At 38.0% G+C, this 27,732-nt stretch overlaps 1 protein-coding gene across 1 annotated transcript; it reads left to right on the top strand.

Moving 5' to 3' along the window:
- Window positions 1-196: 196 nt before the first annotated feature.
- CEP152 (centrosomal protein 152) lies at window positions 197-27,732 on the top strand. Its single transcript, XM_054837442.1, has 26 exons — window positions 197-294; window positions 1,605-1,727; window positions 3,612-3,712; window positions 3,946-4,012; window positions 4,236-4,580; window positions 5,091-5,259; window positions 5,982-6,122; window positions 7,077-7,216; window positions 7,513-7,713; window positions 9,159-9,306; window positions 10,593-10,684; window positions 11,501-11,664; window positions 12,240-12,447; window positions 13,305-13,418; window positions 13,539-13,669; window positions 13,855-13,983; window positions 14,128-14,263; window positions 14,988-15,167; window positions 15,685-15,957; window positions 16,435-16,566; window positions 16,847-17,497; window positions 19,144-19,318; window positions 24,538-24,840; window positions 25,461-25,617; window positions 25,899-26,002; window positions 26,255-27,732. The coding sequence occupies exons 2-26, from the start codon at window positions 1,641-1,643 to the stop codon at window positions 27,133-27,135; spliced, it is 5,229 nt and encodes a 1,742-aa protein (XP_054693417.1). The 5' UTR covers window positions 197-294; window positions 1,605-1,640; the 3' UTR covers window positions 27,136-27,732.

The raw sequence follows: 27,732 nt of genomic DNA, 5'->3' as shown, positions 1-27,732 counted from the left end.
ACAGCCATTGGTCGACCGCTTAACCAATCAGCTAGCCAGGCAAGTTCCCGCTGCCATGCGCGCCTGCTTTCGAACAGTCAGCGGAGGTGGGTTTGCAGCGCAGCCGCACACGACTGGGGTGGGGCGAGCACGTCCCGCCTTCCTGCGCAGCGAGGCGATGCTGCGGCCGCCAGTTGGCCTCTGCGACTGTCAGTCAGGGCGGCGGGCGCAGGTTCGGTTGTCACGCGGAAGAGCGGTGGGCGCGCCTTTGTTGTGCCCGGGGGAGGCGGGCAACCCTGGCGCCCGGCGGCTCAGGTGAGTCTCAGTGCTCGGGGCCGCGCTCTGCCTTCTCCTCCTCTTCCTCCGGCTCCGCAGAGGCCTGAACGAAGCCGGCCAAGGAGGCCCCGGCGGGAGGTGCTTCCCTGGCCGCTCTGTGAATAACGGCAGCAATCGTCCCCGCCAGGTGCCAGCCCCGCGCCGCCGCCCTGAGAGGGATGAGGCGGCGGCTGATGAGCTCGCCCGCGCGTCCCGTGGCGGCACGGGCTCTCCTCGCTCTGTCCCCCGCTCCCCTGCCCCGCGTGACTAATTGCGGCTCTCACGGGCCGTGAGCCAGCGAAACGGGGCTGTATCCTTTCGTCCGGTTGCCTCAGCCCCTGGGGTTTGGGAGGGCTTTAAGAAAAGAGGAGAGGGCGGGCATCGGGAGGGCAGGTGGTCGTTTACACCTGATGCGGGTTTGGGGGAAGATGGCCGAGCTGCTTCAGCATCATTCTATGAGGAATGTTGCAGACTGGCTCACACTGGAATCTGGTATTTTAGGGGGTGCACAGAGGCAGGAGCTTGTGTTAGGATTCCTGCCGCATTATGTCTTTTAACTTCGGAATAATGCTCTTGCAAAGGTTGCTTTATCCTGACTGAAGACTTCAGCATGTGCTACACCTGTATGCCCAAACTATGTGCCATTCTGTAAAATCTTCAATCATTCCTAGTCCATAACTGCTTGTCAGGAGTATCTCTTCATCAAGGAGTAACTTATCTTGCAACCAAAAGTGGGCCAGCACTTACACACTGTAGCTTACCGTGAGCTCACTGTTTAGTGTAGACAAGTCCTCGGGAGTCTCTTCATTAAGCAGTTAAATCTAGAACTAATGTGATACTTTTCCTAGTTACATGATACTTTTCCTATTTTTCCTATCAGAGCTATTATCCAAAAGTGCAAGTAGCAGCATACTTTAAGTATTTAGAACAAAATATAGTTATTCTGTAGAAATAAATGAAGCAAGATTTAAAAGTGGGCCTAACTGTCAACATATATCACAGCATGTGCATAACATACAGCATTAGAACTTGAAGAAAATAATGTCTGGTTGTAAGTGAACTTCAATAATTTCATAATGTCAGCATATGAAAAGCCCAAATAATCTGTTTTAAATGCTGAATTTTTAGAAACGAGTAGCATTGGATATACTGTGAAACAACAGCTCAAGTGAGTGATATAATGTACAATGTTTGTTTCAAAAAATATATTTTTGTGTATGTTTGGCTACTTAGCTCAGGAAGTGAGGGTGGTACTTTTTGGTTTCCCACCCACTTTTACTCATGTGTGATGTTTTCCTGTCTTGTGATAGGTTTTGCTTGATACTCAAAAGCATCATTAGAAAACGATGTCCCTTGACTTTGATAGTGGAGCTCTGCAAACTCAACATGAAGATGAAGACTATGACCAAGAGGATTATGCAAGAGAACAAGAGGTGAAAAAGAACAAATTATTTAATCTGAAGGCTTGTGTATCTAGCTGCTTCCCATTTTTCCCCTTTAAGTGTTTGGTATTTTTTTTAAAAGGTTGTATGTTGTCTTTGGTAAGAGCAAAACAGAGTGCAGACTGTGCTTTGTAAGAGTGGCATGAAAAATAAAGAGATACTGAGATGCTGCATCTTTAGAGCCTTGCAGTATCATATGTAGTGGCTGGAAGACTGTTACTCCTTGCCTGTGCAGTATAGCAAATGCAAAAGGCTGATGTCACCTACATCTTGTATTTCTTGACAGCTTTTTCACTTATTACAAATACTTAGAAAACAACCGTCTCTTTCAGTTGAAAATTTGGTTAGCTTAGAAAAGAATGAGGAATAGTTATAATCAGAAATTTAAAATTCTGATTATAAATTACATACTTTAATCTTTAGAAAAATATATTCAAATGTTTTGGGGTTTTTTTTGGAGTCGAAGTACTTCAGATGTTTCTGTTCTTTTTGTGTCATAAAGAGAATTGCCAAAATGTGTGGCTAAAACACAGACTCTGCTGTGTTGCCTGGTCGAGACATAATCCAAGACTTTCTGCATTAATTTAAGTTTTCTGCCACAGCAAACCAAGTGGTTTTTTTCTTGAAAATTGGGGAGATCTAGATAGTAGGAGAGTACTTTGACACTAACTTAAGAATTGGGTAACTCTTACCCACATCTGGAGGCCTGTGCTAGCTAACCTGGTAGGCTGAGCTCAGTTTAAACATGAACTCTCCTGCTGATGTTTTGTGAACTGTGTATGCGCTGCTTTCTCTTGACTTTAAGCTTCTACAGCAGTGCAAGACCAGTGAAACCTGTGGTGCTTTGCTATATCCTTGGTTGCAAGTAGGGCAAAGGAAAGGGGATCTTTGGTGATTGATGCTGCCTTTCCTTTCCTGCTTCCTAGAGCTGAGATATAATAAATCTAGAGAGTTCCCTAATGATAGGAAAACTTCTTCATGACACTAGTGAATTTCTGGGAACAAACTTCTGGTGCTGTCCTTTGGTCTTAGAGAGCATCTAAAATAACATCTGAGAAACATAGGGCAGCTAATATTTCTGCTTTTATTAACACATACTTTGAGAGTTTGGAGAAGAACAGGGTTAGGGTTCAGAAACTGCATGTAATAACTCTGAATATATTGTGTGATTCTCAAGTCACCTAATAAGAAAAAGGGAGTGCAAAGAAGCCCAATATGTGGTCCCATATCAAAACCTCTCTAAAAATTGGAAGAAGAGGTACATTCTTTATGGGAATCATTACAAGTGAGTTCAAGAGTGTTTTGGTTGTCATTTTGTTTTTTGCGGTGGGTTTGTTTGTTTATTTGGGCTTTTTGTGGCACAACTATATTTCCTGAATTAGAAGTGGTGGTATTTTTCTCTGTTTGTGTCCAGTTGCTTGGTGACTTCATCTGAACACGAGCAGGACACTAATCATTGCAGTGATGACTCCTTGCATCTGGTAACACTGGCTGGCAAATTCTTATCTGGATTTCAATCCGGACTCCTTGGAAAGAGCATGTTTTGAATGTTCAGTGCCTCTCTTGCCTCAGGTTTAGCAAGGAGAAACCTTGGCATGATTAGTTTGTCCTGGGACGTGTCTATCTGGTGGCATTTCCCTTACCTCTTTTTGGTGCAGCTCTTTGCCAGAAAAATTATTAAGTTGGTACTTTAGTCTTTTAAGCATTCTGTGCTATAAGACTGTCTGTGAATTCCAGTGTTGTAAACTTTACAATGGAGGAAGATAACCAGGATTTTGTGTAACTGGTCTATTTCACCTGACTCTGTCTCTTTGGACTGAACTTGTATGCATTGTTTTGAAAAGCATATAACAAATGTTTTTTGTTCTGTTTCAGTTGCAACAGCTATTGACAGACCTTCCCCATGATATGCTGGAGGACAGTGGAGACCAGCTCTCCAGCTATTCAGACTGTAGCATTCATGAGACTGAGGAGCAGTAAGGCATTTTGCACCATTTTTATTATTTATGTTGTGCTTTTGAGAATAGAGCAAAATCTCAGCTGATGAGGTGTGTAAAAGCAATCCAAATAAAAGGGGAGCTGGAGTGCAGTTTGCAGTATGGTGTTTGTGTTTTATGAGAAACAAACTAGGTGCCACTTAATGAAGAGATGATTTAGTTTGTTTTTCTGAAGTTATAAATATGTAGTTAAGCTGCTTGTCTTTCTCTAGATCACATGAGCCTGGGAAGCATGATGGAAGGTGGAACGATCATCCGTTGATAAGTGATGCTCAAAATGTAAGCTTGTATGAGGAGTGATGTAGTTAGTAGGAACTCCTTGTTCATAATAACATGCTAAATATTTCAATTCATTAGAGAAATACTCTTCATATAAGTGATATGTTTTGCTATTCATTTGAAGCATTTCTAACTTGAGGGCTAGTAACCTCTGAAAAAAAGGATGGTGGGGGGGAAATCTGCATTTTGAGAGAGCAGTTCTAAACCTCTTATCCATTCATAGGGTTATGAACAAGGACAAAATCTGTACCCTGAACAATTCTTGTGTGACCAGCAAAATGATCACGTTGAAAAACATGGAAAGAATTGGAATGGCTTACATAACGATGAAGAAAAGAAACATTTATATGACGTTAAAGAAGATTATTGCGGCCAGAATGGTCAAGAGGATGCTGATGATATTTATCTTGGTAGAGATGGGTTTAATGCTCCAAGTTGCTACCAACAGAACAATGTCTATCATCTTCCTGAAAACTTCAGGCCATATACAAATGGCCATAAACCAGAATTTAACAACCAGCAAAATAAAATAATAAGTTTTCCAGATGCTCCAAAAGAACATCTTAAGGTATTTCAGAAGCTGATGCATTTTTCTGTCTCTTTGGGAAATTTTTCACAGGTCTTTAACTATTGATAGTAATATTTCTAAATGCTTTCAGTCTCTTATTATCAGTTTAAACATTGATGGAAGGCTTCTGTAGTCTATTTTGCATGTTAAAACAACAAAGTATTAAATAACTGGATTTTCATATGTGCATGTTATGATTGGGGTGGTGTGGTTGTTTTTAATTTTTGCTGTTGTTGGCTAGGTAGAATTCCATGCAGTAGAATGAATGTGATTCACTTAAGTGTGTGTGTGCTTACTCTATTGAAGTTGACACTTCACCACTTTCCTAAAGTGGAAGCTTTCATGAAAATTTCTGTCACACTTAAATCATGTGCTGGATAGGAGCCTGAAAATGAAGAGCCACTAGAGCTCTTCTTAATGTCAGCCTTTAAAATGAAAAATATTTTCACTGAACAAGACTACAGTTGTAGTTTTAATTTATTGCCTCTAATGTATATACTGTCATAACAGCAATTTGTTGCATCTGACGTTGTCAGTGGCCAATCGCCAGAATCTTACAAAGTGACTTATAAACCATACCAAAATGGCATTCATCAAAAAATTCCAGTAATCCAAGAAGGAACCAGAAGAAATGAAGTGTTTGAAGATTTGCAACATGAATTCTTGGGTAATGATGAAAGTAAGTGTCTGCTGTTTAGACTTGAAGTAAGCTTGTGTGAAAAGTCCACTGGAAATTAGCAACATAAAATCTGTTGACTTCAGTAGATTTTTAGTAAGAGGACAACTAAAAGTATGTTGATGTACATGATCTTTATTTTGCTCTAAGCTTACATTGGGATACCCTAATTTTGTTTTTCTTTTGGGTTTTTTTTCCACTTTATCTAGAAATAGGGTATTAAAAATGTAGTTTTGACTGGTGAGACTGTGGACAAAATTATTTCTGATGGCTTGATCTCAAGTCTTGCTGGCACTTTCTTTATAATATTGGAAAACAATATTATAAACAATATTTTTTCCTTAGGAAACATACTTTGCTTGATGCCACATTGGGCGTTTCTGTTAGGTACATTTCAAATGACAGAACTACTTTGCTCGTTAGACATCTTGAAAATTTATAGTTGCCACAAGACCGTGTATGAATCCATAGCACGTAAATCTTTATCTGGGTTTGCTCTTAGCTTTGCATTGCATTGGTAGTTCCTACAATTCTTCAGCTATTGCTACCAGAGCAACTCAGGTGACATGAATCAAATGGATTAAAAAATGATGTGATTTTGTGAACCAACAGTGAATTTGGCGCTGTATGAAGGAAGTATTTTCGGGTAGAAATTACTTAGGACCATGAGTTTCTTAGTTAGTTGACTGTGATGACTTGTCTGTATGCTATTTGAAATTTGGCAGATTCTTCAGAAAATATGCAGATTCTTCAACTTCAAGTTCTAAATAAAGCAAGAGAAAGACAACTGGAAGAACTTAATGAAAAACTAGAAAAGAGTGCACAGCAGATTAGGTATTTGAATCATCAGCTTTCAATGGTCAAAGGTAAAATGTTTTTGTGTGGGTCTCTAATTCTTAGATTTTGTTTATAAATAGCAACTTTTTATTCTGAAACTTTGATTTAGGTAGTGTCTCTGCAGGTATTGATCATATTTATAAACTTGATTTGGGATTATGTGGACCTAACCCTCTCCTCCCAACATTGCTTTAAAGAAAATTCTCTGGATTAGTGCCTGACCGCATAACTTAACTTCTACTGCATTCTCAAGGCCATCATTGTATTCCAGAGTTCCCGTGTGCCAGGCATTAAAAATGTACAGAAAAGTGAGAAGTTTGCCAAAGTAGCGTGTTTAAAAAAAACAAACCCCGAAACAAAAAACCCCCAGCAACGACAACAAAAAAACCCCAAACAAACCCCAATAGGAGAAGTGTACATCTATGAAAAACACTTTTAACAAGCTGTTTCCTGGACTGTATGTAGAGAGAAGCTCTTCCAAAATGATCAAAGCTGTAGTGGGGACTGGTGGTTGTCTTGGTCTCCCTTTTGTTTATTAGGAACAGACAAAAAAGAGTCGTGAGCTTAAAGAACTAAGAATATAATTTTTAGAATGCAAAAAGGGCAAAGGAGAGAGAAAACATTAGCTGTCAACCATTTTACTATGTGTTGACTGTTCCTGCAGGGGCATTATTTTGTTTCTCCCTTTAAATGGTGTAAGGGATGATGCTAGTTCCTAGCGCTGACAGAATGGGGCTTGTTTCTACTAGGGTTCTGAAGCTACAATATATCAGAGTGCTTCCAGCTATGAGAGGGAGAAAGTGGTTACTGGATGGAGACTGAGTGAATATTTTTGTTCTGTCTTCTGCTTGTTGCTCACAGTGTGAGACAGAGTGCTCATAGTGAATGGTTCTTTAGAGCAGGGGTACTGAACAATCATGTTTCATGAAGTTGTGGGGTTGCTGGCCATGTTTCTCTCACAATTATTATGTCCCCCTCTCAAGATGAAAAGGATGGTTTGGCTGTTAGTCTTCGTGAGTCTCAAAAACTCTATCAGAATGGAAAGGAACGGGAAGTGCATCTTGAAGGTCAAATAAAGGCCCTTGAAACTCAAATTCAGACTCTTACTACCAATGAGGAGCAGGTACTATAAATATTTCTAAACTGTTTATTGTGGAAGGTTTCTACAGTTATATTTGTGGTGCATTTGCATTAAACATAAATGCTAGTCTCTTGAAACGCTGTTCATGATCATTGCAGAAGCTGAATATATGGTGAATGAATAGGATGCATTAGTGGAAAATAGTTTGTATTAAAATCCAGGAATTATCTGAGAACTTTTAGCAACTCTTGCACAAAAAATGTTGAACTGACTTAACAGAATTTGGAGCAAAAGTAAAACATATGTAACTGGGAGCTACGCTAATACTATTCCTACAGATACTGAAGCAATCCAAAGTGGCAGAAGTAGCCATGGAAAGCATGCAGAAGCAGCTGTTAGAACTTCAGCGATCAGATGCCCTTCAGCGAGCCAGAGAACAACATGAGGCCATTATTTCAGCACTCAAGCAGAAGTATGAAAAACAAGTATTATCATTAGAGCAGAAACTTGATACTACGAAATCTGCACTCCGAGAGCAGGTGAGAAATTATTTTAGGACACTAAGTACTGTAGTGGAGAGGCTGTAGAGCTCCCCGTGTTTCCTGAACTGCACTTCTTGACTTATAATTCTAATAACTCCTTCTGGAAGTTGCTAAGCAAATGGAAAGGAAATTATACATAAGTCTCAATATTGTGAAGCCGATGTGGTATGTTTTTATAAACATCTCCAGGCAGTTGTGAGCTCAAATTGTGTTTATGTACATAGAAGATGCAGAGGAGGCAAGAATTCATTGCCTTAGTTTCTCTCCTGAGCTTTCATTCTGTACACAATCTCTTTTTGAAGAGTACTGGCAAATAAATCTGGGAAGGAAAAGAACTGTGGGATATTTTTGCTGTGAGAAAAAACATTTATTAAACAGTCTATTGCTAAGCTTTAGTCTCAAGGTGATCAAGGACTCCTGACCACTGAGCAGTCACTTTAGTTTAGAAGCATGGATTTAAAAGGAGAGAGGGAGGAAGAAAGGCTGGCTTTAAGCTGGAGTTTGATATGGATTGTGTCACATGGTTATAGAGCTTTTTACATGTCAGGTAGAATAATTTTAATAAGAGGCCATTGCACAGTTAGAAATATTCAAGCAATGTAGTCTAGGCAGGCCTTAATAAATTGTCCTCTTCTTTCACATAAAATAGAATTAGATTTCTTTAATTCTAGGTCTGTAACTCTTGTCTCAACGTAAATATGCGTTAAAAAATAAATGGGTTTTATGTTTGAGAAGGTAACTTAGTACTTGCTTGTAAACAGGAATGCACCACCATATTTCTATTTACTAGTACCACAACAAAACTTACACAGTGTTGTCTCCACTGTAAAAGAAGATTTTATGGTAGTATGTTTGGGATATTTAGAGAGAGATCTCCTGGTTTAGAGAGAAAATAGAAAAGTCAAAAGACGTAAAGATGAGGTACTGTGCCCCCCTGTGTCTGTGTAGGTAATGGTAAGCAATACCATATGAAGGTCTACTTTGTATATTGTGTAAAAACTATAGTTCTTTTACAGAGCACTGGAACTTGCTAGCTTGGCTTAAGCTCAGTTGAAATAAACTACATTGAGTTAAGCTCAGGCTTAATATAAATAATGTGAAGGCTTGACTTTTATGCAGTAGACTAACTATATGGGATTAATTACAGGGGATAATCTGACATGCTGAATGCTCTAGGAAATAAACAGTTCAAGTCCATGTATGTTTATATATGAGTATACTTACTGTCTCCTAGTGAAAACTGAACTTTGATGCTGTAAGAGAGGACTTGTCAGCCAAGGATAGCATTTTATCTGTGATTGATTTAGCTGGTCTCTGCCCCTTTAGGTATCCAACTCATTCTTTTCTTCCTGTGTCTTGTATGTATTGACTCTTTCTATATCTGAAGCTGTCCTAGATGGTTAGATGTTTGTAGCATGAGTAAAAATAATCTCTCTTCCTAGAAAGAGCTTTGCAAAAATCTAGGAGAGCACATTAAGCAACTTGAAAAAATGCTGGAAGAAACCAAATGTGAAAAAACTGAAATAATAAATCGACTGACAAGAAGCCTAGAAGAAAGCCAAAAACAATGTGCAAATTTACTGCAAACAGGTCAGCCTTTTAATCATACCTTATCTTTCTTTGCAGAAATGGATCTAGCTTTTTGAAGTATGAAATTGCATATCTATATTCCTATTGAAATGGAATCAACATCAAGCTAAATGTTTACTAGACTGTTTCCTATGCAGTGCGTTAGTTAGACGTAAATGAAGCTTAGTTAAGTCTAGACTGAAGTGTTAAAAATACATAAAAATGAAATAAAACCCAAACACCCCCCCCCCCCAAAAAAAAACCCCAACCAAAAAAACTCCACCAAAAACCCAAACAAAGAGGTATAAACTATTCTTATATGCATTTTGTGCTGCATATCTGTGAACTTAGTTTTGGAGTAAATAACAGCCTTTGGGAGTAAGCTACTTTTGTCTTAGGTATTTGACTTGAATTGCCATTCTAAATTCAAATCTTAATGAGAAAAGAATTGTTCTTGTGGCTGGAGGCTGGTTCTTGGAAACTCATATCAGTAGGAATAGCAGGTGAAATATTCTGCTCTTTGTGTATTTGACTTGTGCCTACCTTTACATTACCTTGTAGTAATGTATGCCTTTTCATAAAATCTAAACATCTTAACAAAATGTCTGTCTTCCTGGATCCTAATTTAAGAGCACGTTCTGTTCGAGAACTTTGGTTGTCTGGAAAAAAAATCTCTCTAGAGAGATTTTAAATGTCAGGGTAGAGGAGAAAAACCTTATTGGATCTGTATTATGTAGTAAATAAGTAATTATAAGTGTGATAGGGTATTTAAAAAGAGCGTAAGTGCCAATTGAAGAAATGCCATGATTTCTCTGTGCTATATTCATCAGATGCCTTAAGGGAGTAATAAATTGGCAAACTGATAAAGCTAAACTTTTCACCTGGAGAGGAGGGGAAAGTTGCCTGTTTTCCAAGGTGGTTCTGTTCCTGCTAAACTTCTGGTACAATGTCATTTTTTGCTTCTGGTGAGCTACAAAGAAAGCAAATGTTTGGCACATCTTGCTCCTCATGGTATTTATTTTAAAGCTACTATTAAAAATTCTGGAAGAAAATAAAAAAAATAAAGCCACTGTAGTTCCCAAACTTTAAAACAACCTGCAGTTTAAATTGGAGACCTTCATCTCAATTCAGGCAGAAATATTCTTGCCTCATTATTTGTGTTTTCTACTTCCTTGAGCTCACTAATAGAAACAGAGTAATGTCTATTACCAGAATCAGCATCACCATTTTTAACAGTGATATTTTTGCAGATTCTTTCTTGTATATTTATGACATGCTCTTTCTCTCCCTTTTCTTTCCTGCAATAGGCTCGATGCAGGAGACAAATCAGTTACGGTTTCAGTTGCAACAAGCTCAGTCTGCACACATGATAAGCAATAACATGAACAAGGCTCTGCAGGTTAATCAATATTTTACTGTTTTGATTTTAGGGGGGCAGGCATTATAGCTAAGTGGCTGGTAGTTGAAACACTTCTTATTTGTTGGGGAAACAAACACATCTCCCTTCAGTAAAGGACTACACATTACTTCATCTCCCAGTGTTGGATTATTTTTTTATTATTATTAAAACACAGCAGGACGTATGTGTTGGCATAAATCTGATATCATACATCTAACCAACCTGCTTATGGTAAAAGAAGAATAAATTCTACGTGCTGGGAATTTCATAACTTAATTAGGCTATAGGGATAGTTGGAGATACAATGTTCTGAAATTTACCTTTTGGCAGCAAAAGGGAATGCTAGAGGGTCCTCTGTAAAATATGAGCAGAAGTCTGTGTCTCCAATTCAGTTCATATATTTGACTTAAATCTACCATCTTGAAAATTATGAATCCTAATAATTACTAGAGTAACAGGCTGTTTTTCTGCTATGTACCTTTCTATCTTGTATATTTTACTATACAAGGGCAGCAGGAAAGAAGTAAGAAGAAATAGTATTTAACTTCATGTATGAACTGTAACAAGAACAACGGAACATACTGAACAACAGGAAATGTTCCCTAACTAATTTGTAGTTTTAATATATGCTTTACTAGAGGTACCAAAAATAAATAAAACTAATGCTAGATGATTCAAGTGAATGCAGCTAAATACAACATGTTTAGAAAGAATAACTCTGTATATTTGTTTTTTCTTTGGAAGAGTTATCATGGGCCTGATGTGTTTGCTTGGAGTTGCTCCACTCAGTGTAATTTTTATGTCTCTTCTTTTAAGGAAGAATTAATGGAACTGAAGGAAGAAATAGCTTTGTATGAATCTGCTGCCAAGCTTGGAGTGTTTTTGAATGATGCGGGTGGAGAGCTGCATACAAACCTGGGTGATTCCTATGTAGATTTGGGAATTAAAAAAATCACTGGGAAGAAACCAAGGTTCTGCAGGTATTGAGTGATTCTTTTTGAAAGAAAAGTCTGAAATCCTCAAGAAATTATACAAGTGATGTGTAAAAGATGGTCTTAAGCAATCAACGTATAGGTTTTTTGGTAGATAGTTGAAATACTGCTTGTATTGCCAGGTAATCTGGGAAATGGGAACAGGACTAATACTATAATACTAATACAATAAATCTTCAAATTTTATAGGGACTGTGTTGCTGTTCCTTGTATTGTATGGGTTATATGCACGGATACCATTTTGCTCAAAGGTTCTGCATAGTTACATAAAGCTAAAGCTGTCTCTTAAAACAACCAGTTGAGTTGTCTCAAAATACTTCACATCATGTGAGAATAAATCTTTTGAGGAAACAGCTGAATGAACAAGTTTTCTGTACATTAATTGTAACTTGATGAAAAAGCATATGGCTTTTGCATTAAAGTTCTCTCATTCTTTCTACTGTTAGCTCTTAAACAAACCTCTTTCTGGTAGCATTAGTTGTTCTTCTCTTTGCTACCACTACCTTTTAGATAAATGGTTTTTTATCTTGTAAATACTGAACTGGTTATGTCTTCCCCGACAGTGCAATGCAGAAGAGAGACGTGGATAAAGAGCTCTCTAAAGATGAAATTATTGTAGAATTAAAAGCTGAGCTGGAACGTTTATTGAGCAGTAATAAAATGAAGAGAAACCAGATTACTCAATTACAAAATGATCTTAAAGATTGCCAGAAGACATTAGAGGAATACAAACAGTTGTTGAAAGCAGAAAAAACATCAAAAGAGTCAGAGGTTTGTTCTTTTACACTTTTAAAAAAAGGTAAAGATGCACTGGATTTTAGTGAACCAAACCAACATTTAAATTTCTTATGAAAATGGACCAAAGAATTTACTCACAGCTGAGTATTCATAGCAACTAAGTAAATCTGTCTTTGATCTTAAGGAAAGTATTGTCATTTGGATGATACCTTGTTTTGTATTTTTGGTGAAAAAGAAACAAACTGAATAGCAGAACTTGGGCAGCATATGCTTTATTAGGTGAGTTCTGATATGATGGAGAACTTTCTTGATAGCACCTAATGGCACTCTGCTTTTTTTCAGAACTAAATTTCATTGGAGAAAGTAGGTTTTCTTTAGCCAAAAAGACCCTGTAATTTCTCTGAGAAAGCTGATAGTATCATTAGGTTATACAAATGGAACATTGAACAGATTGCCTTCAGAGGGCATTCAGTATGTAATTTGATCAACAAGGAATCTCTTTGATATTGCATCTCTCTTCACCCCATTATTAACTTCCCTCTATTAATTGATCAGACTTGTACCAACTGCTCTTGTCATGTATACATTGTGACCTGGATGTAGGATAGGAATATAATATGCTTGAGAAGTGTGCTCTCTGTTGAATGATACTAGTCATTCAACTTGCAAACACAACATTGCTCATGTGCTGCTTTAAATCTTCATGATCCTATGAGCATCAAGAATTCATCTAGAGTAACAGTGATACTGACATGTCTTGCAATGCAATAATTTCATTTAGTTTTTATTTTTTCTAAGTAAAATTTTTATACAACAGCTTTAACTTTTTTTAAAGCATCAACTTAAATCATGTATACCTTGAAAAATAGCATCTTAATTTTTATTTTTAGCGTGTTGCAAATCTGAATGATACTTCGGTGGCCAGTCCTTCCGTTTCTGATAATCTTAAGGAAGAAGTTCTGAGACTCAGAAAGGCTAATGAAACTTTGCTGCAAGAAGTTGAGGTGAGACAGAGATGCTGCTTTTCCCTACAAAAAACCCCCACAACCTCCACTCTATGCTAAAACCTGCAATTAGAAAAGGTTCTTTACAACCCACCTATTACTTGACCCTTGTTTGTCCAGAACCATACTTTGACTATTGAAGAACTGAAGGAAAATGAGGAAAAACTGAAAAGCTTAAATCAAGATCTCTGTTGCCAGATGAGAAAGATGGTTCAGGATTTTGATCAGGATAAACAAGAAGCTGTTGACAGGTAAATCTGTTAACTCCGTTTAGTTCCATTTGTGACCTTTTAGTCTGCATGTACCAACTTGTACCAGCTATCTGGTACAAGGAGAGGTAAGCATTAGAAAGCTAGTTTCTTACTTAGGGAAAGTTGAAGCCTGTTTAAAAGGGGGGGAAAACCCTAGGTAGTTTTTTCTTTTCTTGAAATCGTAGGTGTGAAAGAACTTATCGGCAACATCATGAAGATACAAAAGCACATTTTGAGAAAGACCTCATGGAGAGGTGTGCTGCAGAAAAACAACAGCTTATTCAAACTTACGAAGAGACAATGTCGCAGTTAAAGTAAGACTTACCATTTTTTCCACTTTTACTGAAACTTTCACATTTCCTGTCTGGCCCTCAGTGCTAGTTACACTTTTTTTAAAACAGACTTTCTGTCCTGTGAGTATAAAGACTAATTGATAACAAATAACCTGTTCTGTGAAGGGCTAACGTAGAGGAGCTGAACAGAGAGATGACTGCAGTGAAGGAATGTTACATTGGAGTCTGTAGGGAGAAGGACACCTTGGAAGCTACTTTAAGGCAGAAATTTGAGCAAGAGCAGCAGCTGAAGGAAGAGAAGGTACTAATGGAAATACATATAAATCATATAATTTCAGACTGTTTTTAAGATGTAATATCCATAAGTGTATTTAACTTTGTAATTCTTCAGGGAAGATACTTGGCTATATCAGAAAATGAATACATGTGACGTATTGGTTGTTAGATTAACCTGCTGTCGTGTCCTGGGGTTTAAAATATTGTAGAAGTAACTCTTTCCAATAGCTATTCACTTCCACATAGTCAACTTTCATAACTTTGACTCTTGAGGACTGTTCAGTCAGCACTGTGAGGTTTTACATTTGTGAGACATTTTCCAAAAACCCGAGTGACAAGTTTTCTTCTCCCTATAGAAAAATGATCTGAAAATACTATGAGTCTTTTAAAGCAATAATTTCAGATTGCTATATTGATTAACAACTATTTTTCTGAAGATGTCAGTGTGAAATTACTAATGTGGGTCAACTCTCTTGCTAAGCAAGTGTAGTAAAGAGGTGCAGCTCAAAGTATGCTGTGAATAAAGATGCTTGATAAGAAAACTTATTTTAGAGCAATAGCCTATAATAACCTCTATTATCGTGCCTTAAAACACCTCCTTTGAGAGCTGAATTTCTTGTCCAGATGTCATCAGTAAGATCCGTGTACAGGCTCCAGAGAGTTAATCATGTCTCTCATGCATTCTCATCACTTCGTACCAGAGCAGTCCACTATGCCTTGGAAAATCCTTTATTTTTTTTTTCCCCTAGCTCAAGAAACAGCTACTAGAAGAAAAAGAAGACTCCCTTAACCTTCTGAGGAATGAACTTGAAGAGAAACACAGCAGTTCTATGATAGCAGCAAAGAGACAGTGGCTGGAAGAAAAAGAACAGCAGGTTGAAGAGGAAATTGCGTTAGCCAAAGTTCACTGGGAGAAAGAAGAAAAAGAGGTGTGGAACTTAAACTAGGGAGGTTCAAATTTTTTGTTTTGCCGGTTTATTTTCAGAAGGAGAACTTCTACATAGGTAGACTTATGCACTGTTATTCTGCCATTTGAAGTGGCTTTTAAGGATCTCTCATTTTAGGAGCCTCTGAAGAATTCAATAGGTATTATACATGCTTAAAATTTTGGAAAAAAAAGTAACATGTAGAATGTCCTGAATGTCCCAGCTGGTACTATGCTGGAGTCTTCCACCCTAATCCTTGGATGAGTGGTTATGCTTTCTATTGTTTCATTAAGTTATCATATAAAAGTCCTTTGTGTATCGTATCCCATAGAAGAACACTGTGATGAGGAAGAAAAAACAACTCATTTTTTACCAAACTCTCTGCTCTCTGAGCATGGTTTTGCTCTTCTCCTGTTAGGGAAGATTATTGGTGTAAACAGAGTTTTGTTTGTTAAATACCAGTGACATTCTAGTTATTTGGACACTGGGGAGATTTTCTTAAAAATATTTTTTTCCTTAGAATAAAGAACGAGTCTTTGCAAAAATAGAAAGAGAATGGCAAAGTAGGCTGGAAGAAATGAGAAGAACTGTAGTTGAATGTAATGACTGCAGCAGCCAAACTGACCGAGTAACAATTGTGGATGAAGCTTCAACTAAAGAGTTAGAATGGATTATTGAAGACCAGAGGCTGCAGATCCAGAAGGCGCTGAAAGAAAATATGGCCTCTGAACAGGCCTTAAAAGAATTTGAAATAGAACTGGAAAATAAATACCGTAAAAATCTTGCCAGCCAGGTAACAAATAATTGTTCTGTCTGCCTGGAGCCTGTGAAACTGCCATGTGCAACTAAGTCACCAATTGAGGAAAAAAAAAAAGTTTCTCTTCCACTAACTTTATGCTCAGTAGTTGATGTTTGTTATGATATATATACATATATATATATATGAAAAGTTCTGAAGAAGCTGTAGCATGTAGCTTGTTTTTTCTAGCTGTTAATTTTTCACACAGTTGGACAAGTTTTGCAGGAGTTTTGAACAGAACTGAGCAAAACTGACCTAGCGTTTATACCATTTTGTTAAGAAAAGTAAATTTAATATTCATCATCTTGGTATGATTTTTGCATCAGGAAATGCATCAGATGCTGCTGGTCTGATTCTTTTAATTTCTCTAAACATAGGCGATCCAAACTGAAGTCTATTCTTTCACTGCTACATGAAATTAATGTATTTGGTGGTGGTGACTGAAGTAGGTTTTTTTTAATCTGCTTATAGGTAGATGCAGCTTTAACCCAAGCTCGTGCCAGGTGGCTGCAAGAATTAACAGACCTCAAAGAGTACCAAGTAAATCTAAAGATCGAACAAGAAAAATGGGAAAAAGAACACAAAGAGACTGCAGCAAAGCAGGTAGTCCAAAATACTTGCATATGTGTATTGATAAACAGTTCGATCTTCTAAATTCCATATATTATTGAGGAATGAATGCAGCTGTAGGTGGGGAATCATTAAGGAAAGATGTTTCTAGTGTACTGCGGTTCTGATCCATTTTTTTGGCCTATGTAGAATTATATTTTTATTAAATAATTTGAAAGTCATCTCCAATAGATTGATAATGACCCAGGGTTATATTTTATGTATATATGAATGTATGTGTATATTTATAATGACTGTATTATATATTCGCCAGTTAGCCCTAGTTCTCTCAGCTGCTGAAGAGAAATGGAAAAAAGAATATGAGAATACAGAGAAATCTGGACCAAGAATGAAGGAACTGGAAGAAAAGGTAATTTCTCTCAAGAAGGAGCTGGAGCTGAAGAAAGAAGAAATCCCTGCAGCTATCAAAGCAGAACTAGCAAAAGCTCGTGCTCAGTGGAACAAAGAAAAGCAAGAAGAAATCCTGCAGATACAAGAGCAAAATGAGAGAGACTACCGATCGTTCTTAGATGATCACAGAAACAGAATTCGAGAGGTACTTGCAACAGCAAAGGAGGATCTTGCAAAGCAGAAGAATGATCTCTCCATTCAGAAAGAGGCAGAAATAAAGATGTTACTAGACCAAAAGCAGCGAGAATGGGAGGCTCAGGAAACAAAGAGACTGCAGGATGAAATTAATCGGTATGAGGAGAAAACTCTGGTTGAGCTTGAGTACTTGTTGAGTGAAATCCATGAAGAACTAGTCAAGTGCACACATAGTAAGTGTTCTTGGAAGGATAAATGTTTTGATGCTCATATTCAATTAAACCATCAATGCAAAGACAAACTGAAGGCTTGCTTACAAAAGGCCTACAGAACCACGGTTTACACAATTCTGGAAAAGAAAGAGCAAGAATGGAAAGAGGTAATATTTCTGTAAATTGTAACTGTCAACCAGAAAAGGGATTTGAGAAGTCAGACTTATACCTGTTTTCTCCCAATACAAAATATCCACGTAATCCTGAGAATCAGAGAATCCAATGTATGAGTTCATTGATAACAACAGTCTTTTAAAACTGTGAAAGAGGGCTAAATCTACCATTAGCAAGTGAAAAGGGAAAGGATGGATGTAGCTTTGACACCCTCAATCTTTAAAGAAGAGAAAGCCAGGTCAGGAGTGTCATTCTTTAATGCCAAGGTTCATAAATTATAAGGAGATGAATCCACTATCTTAAGTTTGGGAGCCTGTGACCTTTTATGGTTCTTTAGGTTCCTTGTGACCTTTTATGGGGGTTCTGTTATTAAGGCCCATCTTAGATTTTTTTGCATAGCTGCTGCTTTTTTTATAGTAATTTGGCAGTTTGTAATGGTGATCGGATAGTGATCGTAGGTCATGTTACTCTCCCCACCCCCCTTCTGATACAAATAAAGATGAAAACAATAAATCCTTTTTGCAAATTATCTGTAGTAGAACTGGGTAACTGACAAACTGATCTGTCTCAGGGAAAAAGAGACTTGCTTAACTTTATTGTAGCTCCAGGAAATCCTTTTCAATGTGCCTGCCCAAATGAGGAAAGTCATCCTACCCTCTTCTAGATAAGTTTGGGGCTAAGTAGAATTCTCTCCAAAAGCTTCTATTTCTGTTGTTTTGGCAGATTCCTCTTTTTGCGATGCGTATGCTTGTAGTAAGTTTTTGGTTATGGGAAGCATCCCGCTGGAAATGCAATTGCCACCTAGCATTTAGCAGCTGGGGAATTATCCAAGAATAGGACAGAGAAAGAAGCTGTCTTGCTTTTCAAGAAAAGGCAGGATGGGGGGAAATGAGTATGAAGTGATTTCTCATGGCAATGTTACCCATTTTTTTAGTGGTAATATGTTTCTGTTCAAAAAGTTGTCCTTTTAAAGTTTTCTTGTCATGTGTTATTTTCACAATGGTAAAAACAATTGGAAGTTTTTTTCCTATGCCTGGTGTGTCTTCTATAACAGATATGAATGTCTCTTGATAAACTGTTTTTAACGTGCCTTTGAACTTCAAAATGTTGGTTGGCTTGAACTACCCTATCTAGTGAAGTCTTTGTAATTTCTTAGTAATGTCTTCTGTTATGCTACTGTAATAACAATGAGCAAAGGAGTTACATTTTTCTGGATGATGTTCCTTTCCCTCTACTACCCATATTTGTGCAGAAACTCTTAAGTTGGTCCAACCCCTTTTTCTACTGGATATGCCTTTTAAAAAACAAGTTAGCTTCAACTATTTAAAGATACTGTATAGTTCTGCAATGTTAAGGGCTACTGAGATTTCCAAAATAAAACACAACTGCTGTTGCAGTGAATTACACTAAGTAAAACTTCTATATGCTAGAATACACATTTTCCTCCTGATTTGAGCTGCCATCTACAGTTCTATTGCAAGTTTAAAGCACCTGTGTTACAACTACTAAAGCTGCTTGGTGGCCAGGCTTGCTTGTTTTTATGCATAACATACTACTTACCTGATTAAAGGTAGTGTGGAACACTTTTTTCTTTTTTTTGCTATGTTTTGTTTTTTCAGGAAGTGTTTTTTAATTGCAGAAATATGAAGAGCTAATGAGTAATGTAAATAAAGAAGCATACTCTTGCCTGCAATGTGGTGAAGAAGAAACTGGGGACATGGCAAGACCTCCTGTGTACAGTGTTGGACACCAAGCAGAAGCACAAAGGAGGCTAAGACAACAGCCACCCTTGCAGAAAACTGGAACAGACAAAGGTATTTGGTTTGTTTTTAATCTGGCAAATTGTTTATCATCAAATTAAGCTTGTTAGTAGCAGTCTTTAATAGTTGATGTCTTATTGATGATCTAATGCAAAGTTAGTTAATTACCAAATATTTGGGTCATAGAGGAAGATGCAATTATTCTGACCGTAAGGTTGCTTAATGTTGTATAAGCTCGTGCTATGTTAAAGTCACAAACCATGCAACAAATGGTATTAGTCTCCAGCTTACTGATTTAATGCTAGGCTTTGATGTTTAACTTTATTAAATGCTAGTAGCTTTCTGCTTTTTAAAGCCATTCTTCAGGAGTAAAGAAATAGCTGCCATATCCGCTGCAGGTGTAAATACTCTTTGGGGGTTGTGGACATGAACACTAATACCTCTGGTGTATAACAGCTCATAAGCAAGCCAGTGTTGATCATGATGAGCAGAGTATGGTCTAAACTATGTCTTGTAAATGGGTAATACTAAATCAGAGCTTTGAAGATCGAATTATACTACTAGCTCTTGACATTAGACAAGACAATTCTGCATTCATGTAAAAGATATTCTTGTGTCAAGAATTATACTTCACCTAGAATGGTAGTTTTTTACGATTCTGTTGATCAATAGTGTAGTTGAAAAGAATGCAAATCCCTGAGTGATCTTTCTCTTTTTTTTTTTTTTTAACCTTCCTTCCTACCTTCCCCCACTATATACTTTAGCATTGTAGCTCTTCCCAAAGCTATTACATGTACTATGACAAAGCTGGAGACAGTGTAGCTGGGGAAGAACTTCATGGGAGGCACAGAAATCTCTCTGGGGCTTTCTGTTTAGTTTGAGTTCTTATGCAACTGAAAAAACATAAAGCAAGAAAGCCCAAGAGAGTCCTTGGCTGTATGCCTATAGTGTGGCTTGAATTCCTTCAACACCAAAATAACAAACCATCTATTTACACAAAACAATACAAGCAGTGCAGCTCTTCTGTCTCTAGAGCTCCCTGTCCTGGCTATAGAGAGCGGCCGTTGCTCTCCTGGAACTAGCCCAGTCTTTGTGAATTTCTTAACTGGACTCAGCCGCATGTGAGGCTTCCCAGCTGGGAGAGTCTCCTTCGGCTGGCTCCAAAAGACCCTGTTTGGCTGTTGTTTTTCGTTTGGTTTTTGATTTTTTTTTTTTTCCCCAAACCTACAAATCTCTTATTGCTGACTGAAGACTCAAATCATCACTGATAGGAGTTCATTGAGGCTGTGAGGGCTCAATGAGTTGATAGATGCTGATGTACCTTCTATAACAGGGTTGCAGCTTCTTGTGATTATTTTAATTATACTAATGTGTTGTATGCTTTCCTAGCAAGAGAAAGACTAAGTAGAGCAGTGGAAATAGTAAGGTTGGGCTTGATTCTTTTTGTAGTTCTATGGTTGATGCATAACTTCTAGCAATGACTGTTGCAGGTCAGAAATGTACAAAAAGGAGCCTTGGGTCTCAGAAAGATTTTTGCTGTGAACACTGCTGCCAGGAGCTTGAAAAAAGAGAAGCTGTGTGCCAGGACTTGAAAAGAGAGCTGGAGATAGCCTGCAAACATCTTCAGCTTGCTGTGAGGGATCATGAAGCTAAGTCAGAGCAAATCCAAGGTTAAGATTATTAGTCACCTAAAGAAAACTTTGAATGGCTCCTCCTTGCTGGCTGCATGAGCCTCTTTCATCTGTTGCATCATTTAGCTTTCAGTGGATGGAATGGAGGTGTGTGCATACTTAAAAAAAAACAAACCCCAAAACCCACAAGAAAAAAATCCCACAAACCGACCTTCCCCCCACGCTCCAAGAAATGCCCCCGCCTTCTTGGCTTTAAACATTACTTATCACTTTAGTACTCTTGTGTGTATCAGGAAAAGAATAGAGGAAAACTGAACGCGTGGCAGATGTTCTTTGAATATGTGTACATGTGGATCCTGTTGCCCATGAGGGTCATACAGATAACGCACACATGTGCACATACGCACATATAAATGTATATGAGCGAGGGAGGTCTTTAGCTGTCTCCTTTAGGGCAGTACTGCTATTGTGCACATATATTCCCACTATGGGGGTATGAATAAAGAGCAGAGTGGCCCCAAACGTTACTTGGTCCCTCTTGGCACCAGTAATAGTAAGCTACTGACCACAGTTTTCTTGTACCTTCCTGCAATTAATAGCTTGAAGCTGTAGTTCTTTTCATTTTCTTTCTTTGTTTTATAAATCTTAAAGTAGATTTTAAGTAGGGTTTATTTAGTCTCTTTGCCTTTCAATCAAGATGTTCTTTTTCCTTTGTGTCACTTTGAGAAATACAGGACAGATGACTGAGAAAAGGTCTCTAGTTCTTAAGTATTTCCTATGTGATGACTGTCTCTACCAATGATGGATATGAAATATCCACTCTGGTTTTGGAAGAGTCACTGAAAGGAAGGCTTCTGCCTGTAGTATGGAAATAAGAATTTTCTGAACCTATTTCTGATGGAAAAAAGATGGTGCAAAGTAACTTGCTTGAGATTCCTGCATTGTAGGAGACTGCTTCTGATTCAGTAGTGGTATTATCCAGTGCTCTTGTTTAATACACACCCCACTGGCTGTGGAGTAGTGTTGTTTTGTTGTGATTGCTTTCTCTTCGCTGTCCAACATCTTATTTTTGGCATTCTCAATATCCATATCACCTTCTGTGGACAGACTGGTAGTGCCTGGTGGTAAAATGTCCCTGAGATTTGGCCATCAGTTTGTCAATTGCAATATTCTCTTACTTGATATTTATACCTGTGTTTCTTGTGGATGCTGTTGCATGATGTACATCCGTCGTCCTTTCAGAATAATAGACTCCATCCTTTATTGCTTTATTTAACTTGGTAGAAGTCTCTGGCCATAGTAAAATCTGGGCTAACGAGGATGAAAAGTCTTTGGTGTATAAAACCCCTTTGCTGTACCTGCAACTACTCCTGTGACTGGGTCTCCCTCTATGGGCCTTGCAGGTAAACTTTTCACTCAAAGGAAGTCATATTGATGCATCTGTCTCTAATAGCAACAAGAATTCCTTTTGTCTAGATTTATTTCTGAGAGGATTTGTAGGAGGAATGCCTAGTCTGCTTCATTCCTGTGCTGAAGAACTTTTCTACTTGAGCATAATGTACCATATGGAGCATGGTTCCCATTCAGTTGGTATCTGAGGAACTCTGTCCCCTTATTCAGCTGTACTAAAGTCAGTAGAGGCCTTTGTTTTAAGGAGCAGAACAAAGAAAATGATGTTTTCTCTGAAGAAAAATGTTGGTGATTGAATAAGAGGATCATTCTCTCTGCAGTGTTTTAATCAGTTGAAGCTGTACACAATAGTGTTCAGGGCATTTTTTTAGACTTTCCTTAGAACATGGCAGGAATTGGACTTGCTGAAGGGCCTGCTTGAGGAGAGGTCTCCAACTGCATCCTGAAGGTTAGTAACTCTGTAAAACTATTTGAGCATGCCTCAGTGAAAAGTCACTGTGGCCACTGTAAGCAGGTTTGGCAAATGGTCAGCTTGGAGAGAGCAGATGTGAGGTAGTTGATTGTACCAAGTGACTTGCCAAAGGCTCTGGTTTGTGTGTGAGGTGAGGTTCCCCCCCACTTTTTTTTTTTTTTTTTTAATTTTTTTAAATGAAAAGTCTCACTTGCCTGCTTTAATAAATTTGTGCTCAGTGAGGATGAGTAAAATGCTATATGTTTGTAAGGGAAAGGTTTTTGCAAGCTTGCAGATGTGTGACCAAGGCTAGGTGGGTAAGTTGCACAGATTTGTGTAATACTATTTCTGTGCTCTTTCGTCAACAACCATATAGGATATAAGCTTGCTTGGGGACTGGAGGAAAGATTGAAGGATAACAGGAGGTCTGTTAATGAAAATAGAGACTACTGCTGTCATCAAGGTCATCACGGATACAACTTTGAATGCTCAAAATGAGATTTGAACCACAAATGAGGATCTCTGAAGACCACGAATTGCTTTTCTCTGTATTCCAGACTGGCTGCTTGCTTTTTACTTTTCTGTGCATCATCTTAGAGAAGGAAGAAAGCCAAACTTGTCTGGGTCTTTTGCAGGGCTCAGGTTCTCATATTCTACCCATGAAAGCCTTGATTCTTCCAGAAGGAAGACTTGTCTTTTAAGACGTGCCCTCCGTTGTGCGGGGACGGACAGGCTTTGTTTTCCTTTGGCCGTGGTTCATGTGAGAACTTCTGTGGCTGGGTGCAGTGGTGGTACCTCCAGCACTGAGTGTAAGTGTGCAACTCGTGTTGGTATTCTTTCCTAAAATAGGAAAGCTAGTAATTAACTGCTGATTTTTATGGGTCTATCCAAGTTTATCCATCAATTCTTCAAGTTATGGTAAACACCTGTATCCTTTTTTAAAATAATCGTTTGCTTAGAATAGATTACATAGCCAATAAATAAGTTTTAAGGATCTTTAACTTTCAGGAGATGACCCACAGTAGACTATCTGTATGCTATGATCAACAGTCTTCAGTATCAGCTTGAAGTCCTACGCTTTGGGCTTTTTCAGCTCCACTGTCTTCTCATACTCTGTGGTGGCTCATTATAATATTTATATGCTCCTTAGTAGCATTGAGCAGAGTTCAGCATGGAAGTCCAGCCTTTCTCTGTAATACTGGCTTTTGGTTATTAAAAAAACCCAAACCCAAAAAAACAACCACCAAGTTTTATCTTTTATCTCTCCACCCCAAAGAAGGCACAATTGCTAATCCACAAATTAATAATTCCTTTCCAATATATGTCAAAACAACCCTCATCACTATTTTTTTTTTCCCCATCCTTTTTCTGCGTCTACATCCGGTATATCTGAAGTTTTTGCCTCCAGCATAGTGTTAGTAATGGCATATGAAGGCTTTAAGCTTGCTTAATTACTTTGAGGTGACTTTTATATTCAGGCTTCACTGTAGTGTATTGTGATCAATTTCTATGTGCTTGTTACTGCTGTACATTTGCTGATGATGCTTTGTGACATTGAGCTCTTACACCAGACACAGCAGTTTATATAATAACTTCTGTTGTTATTCTGTTATATTCTGTTATTATTCTGTTATATTCTCTTGTTACAGCTGTACATTTGCTGATGATGCTTTGTGACACTGAGCTCTTACACCAGAGACAGCAGTTTATATAATAACTTCTGTTGAACTCAATTTGAATTTAGAAAAGTGCAGTGAATTATGGTTATTTTTTTTTAATAGAAAATAAGAAGGTTCTAGAAGCTCTAATTTCAGAGAACTCTGAGATGAAGACTAAACTGAAAGACCTGGCAACACCACCAAGGTATTTAAATTTAAACAAGCTGATTTTTTTTGTTGTTTGGTTGGGTTTTTTTGGTTTTTTGTTTTTAAGACATAAGCTGCTTTTCTTGTGCAGTGTGACTTACGTGCATTTCAGGTCACTGTCAAAGGGAGGCATCTCAAAACCTTGTACATCCTGTGACTCTGTGAAAGGGCTGGAAGAACTGCGTGCTCAGTACATTAAAGCTGTGAGCAAGATTAAGTGTAAGTACTAAAGTCTTAGCTAAAAAGTTAGGAGAGCAAAATAATTTACTTTGTCACTTCCTCCTCCTTCAGCCAACTTGCACAGGAATCTGACAGCCAAATCGCATGAGAAGTAAATCTTTCCCTCTTACTAGAGTGAGTGTAAGAAATGGAACTGTCACCATAATCTTAGACAAGATTAATTGCGATGGGTGAAGTCTTGTTATTGCATCCTTGCTTTGTTGCACTGTGTTATGTCTTTTAAAGTGGTAAAGTGTATTTTGAGAACTGATCTTGTTTCTCCAACAAACAATCGACCTACCCTGCAACTTGTCCTGAGGGAGAATCTACTTTTCTCTTGTGTTGTATCCTGCCTTCTGGCTTAATCAGCAACTTGTTGCTTAAGATGCAGAATCAGACAACTGAATACCTGTCTGATGCTTCATATCAACCTGCTGCCTGTGGTCTTCAGTGGCATTTATCCAGTAGGCAACACTTGGCACAAGGATTTGGGTAGAATGTTGGCAGGTAAATCCAGGCCCTTGCTGACTTGCTGCAGGTCTGCTAGACAATCCTAGTTTGTGGTGTTGGTTTTTTCCCCCCTCTGGGGGAAAACTGGTACTAATGAAGTGTGTTTGTAGGTGATATGCTTTGTTATATCCGTGAAAGTAAGGAGCGAGCTGCTGAAATGATTAAAGTGGAGGTTTTAAGAGAGCGCCAAGAGACGGCACGGAAAATGCGCAAATACTATTTGACATGCCTTCAACAACTTCTTACTGATAATGGGAAACATGAAGGGTAAGTTCAAGTATGTTTGGAAATTACTGTTGGTTTTGAGAGGTGTGTAGATGTTAGTCTGGTGTTTGTCCACCTTGGAGCAAACAGTGTCTGACCTGAAGTCTTGCCAGTCTGCTCAGATTGGCATGGGGTCACTGCCGAGCAGTGTGGCATGCTGTCTTTTCAGTATTCTTTCACTCTCACTAATGTTACCTTGAAGTAAAATGCAGAGTTGAAAAGGAATTGCCCTTAAACTTTAATTTTGGGGTTTTTTTTTTTTCATGTTCTGCAATTCTTGGCAGAGCTGAAAAGAAAATAATGAATGCTGCCAGTAAACTTGCTACAATGGCAAAAGGACTTGAAACGCCTCTTCGACACATTCCCCAAAGCAAATCTACCCGCTCAGGTATGTTGGATTCTGTAGTTGTTCTCTTCTTGATCATTTTGATTTAATGTGTGTAGTAATGACAATGCAGATGGAAAGTGAAGTACTATTTATTTATAAGCTTGCTAATGGAAATGTAAATATAAGCTGCTAATTTTGACAATGCTTACAATTCTTTATTAAAAAAAACCAAACAACAAAGCAAGGACCTATTTTTTTCTTCCAGCATTAACATTGCCTTCAAGTAATCTATTTCCTTCCCTCCTCTCCTAGCTCTGCTATTAAATTCTGATCTACCACCTGGAGCTGAGTACTCAAAGAGAGATCGCATGCTTCAGACTAGGTCAAACCATATGGAAAGCAAATCATGTGGCGAAAGCATTACTGAAAAAGCCAATGATAAAGTTGTCCAGAAACGTGTACCACATGACTTGAGACAGCAGTTTGATGCAGTGCAGACTGAAACTCCACATATGCTTCATGAAATGGTGACTTCAGATACTCATAACGGGAATAATTCTAAAAATCAGGATGGTGCTTCAAGAGATCCTCTGCCAGAGTTTTATCCAAATGAAGATGGAAGAAGAGAGAAATATGGCCCCATCGTAAATGCAGACAGAGGACTTTTGTGTGCTGCTAGTAACATAGCACATCAGAATGCTCCTCCATTTGCTTTTCAAGCAACATTAGAAAATATGCATGCACCCAGCTTTACAAATGGCCATACCATCTCTGGGCCAACTCATCATACACTTAAAAGCAAGAATGAAAGAACAGTCTTGAAAGAGGATAAATGCATCCCGTCATGTGGAAAATGTAAAACTAAATCTAAAAGAACTCGGGAATTTGATTTTCAAGAAACTCCAGAAAGAGATGAAGGAAGCTGCAGTGAATGGAGTTCTGTGAATGGAAGCCTGCTTCTGGATCATAGTGATACGCCTCTATTGTATCCTGAGCAAAGAGCCAGTATGAATGTGCAAGCACAGACTGCGTACTGTGAAGAGTTTCCTCACATCAGGTCATTTACCCCTGCAGATGAAAATGTTGATATTTCTTGGAGAGACATTTCTAATAGCAATGGAAACATTCTCAATACAAAAAGCAGCAATAAAGTTTACAGTAGAGGCCACCTGATAAACCCAGACCATACTTAATTCCTCAACTCTGACAAATGAAATCCTGCTGTCATACAACTCAATGTAGCACCAGATTCAAATGTAGGAAAATGCTGCAACAAATGCTTGGGAAAAAATGGTGTGGGATCCCCAGTCTCTTCAGCAAGATAGTGATTTTGATAGCCCACTTTCTAACTTGAACTGATACCAGCAATTCCTTGTTTGAAGGAAAAAAAAGATAACTTGATATTTAAATAAAAGCATGAGGATTGGGGAAAACCTCTTCTACTGTGTCCATTTCATGATCAATGTTACGCAATTTGAATGTTATGTGAAGAAATTGTATAAAGTTACTTGAAATATTAATGCAGACTTTTGTTTACCTTTGTAATAACACTTTCATAATTGTTTATAGTGTATTATATACAAATTTATTAAATAGAATCTATTTTTATATTAAGTTTAGCTTGCAGTGCGGTGTTTATCTGAAACAAAGCTACTGTAACTTGTGGTAATCGTTTTAAATGGTTATGAAAATTCCTTCAGAGTTCAATCAGAAATGTTTTAGGATTTGCTTGAAGTAAGTATTTTAATTGACTTTTCCATTTTGAAGGATCCCCTGTAAGCCTCTGTGTG

This window comes from Grus americana, chromosome 10, assembly GCF_028858705.1.
Source record: "Grus americana isolate bGruAme1 chromosome 10, bGruAme1.mat, whole genome shotgun sequence".
Lineage (NCBI taxonomy): Eukaryota > Metazoa > Chordata > Aves > Gruiformes > Gruidae > Grus > Grus americana.
The sequence above is the reverse complement of the archived record's forward strand: the minus strand, read 5'-3'. Positions and strand labels throughout refer to the sequence as shown.

Coding starts and splice junctions, on each gene's coding strand:
- CEP152 (XM_054837442.1), top strand. CDS start 1,641: ATGTCCCTTGACTTTGATAGTGGAGCTCTGCAAACTCAACATGAAGAT. Junction 15,168..15,684: donor GGGAGAAAGAAGAAAAAGAG/GTGTGGAACTTA, acceptor TTTTTTCCTTAG/AATAAAGAACGAGTCTTTGC. Junction 25,618..25,898: donor GATAATGGGAAACATGAAGG/GTAAGTTCAAGT, acceptor AATTCTTGGCAG/AGCTGAAAAGAAAATAATGA.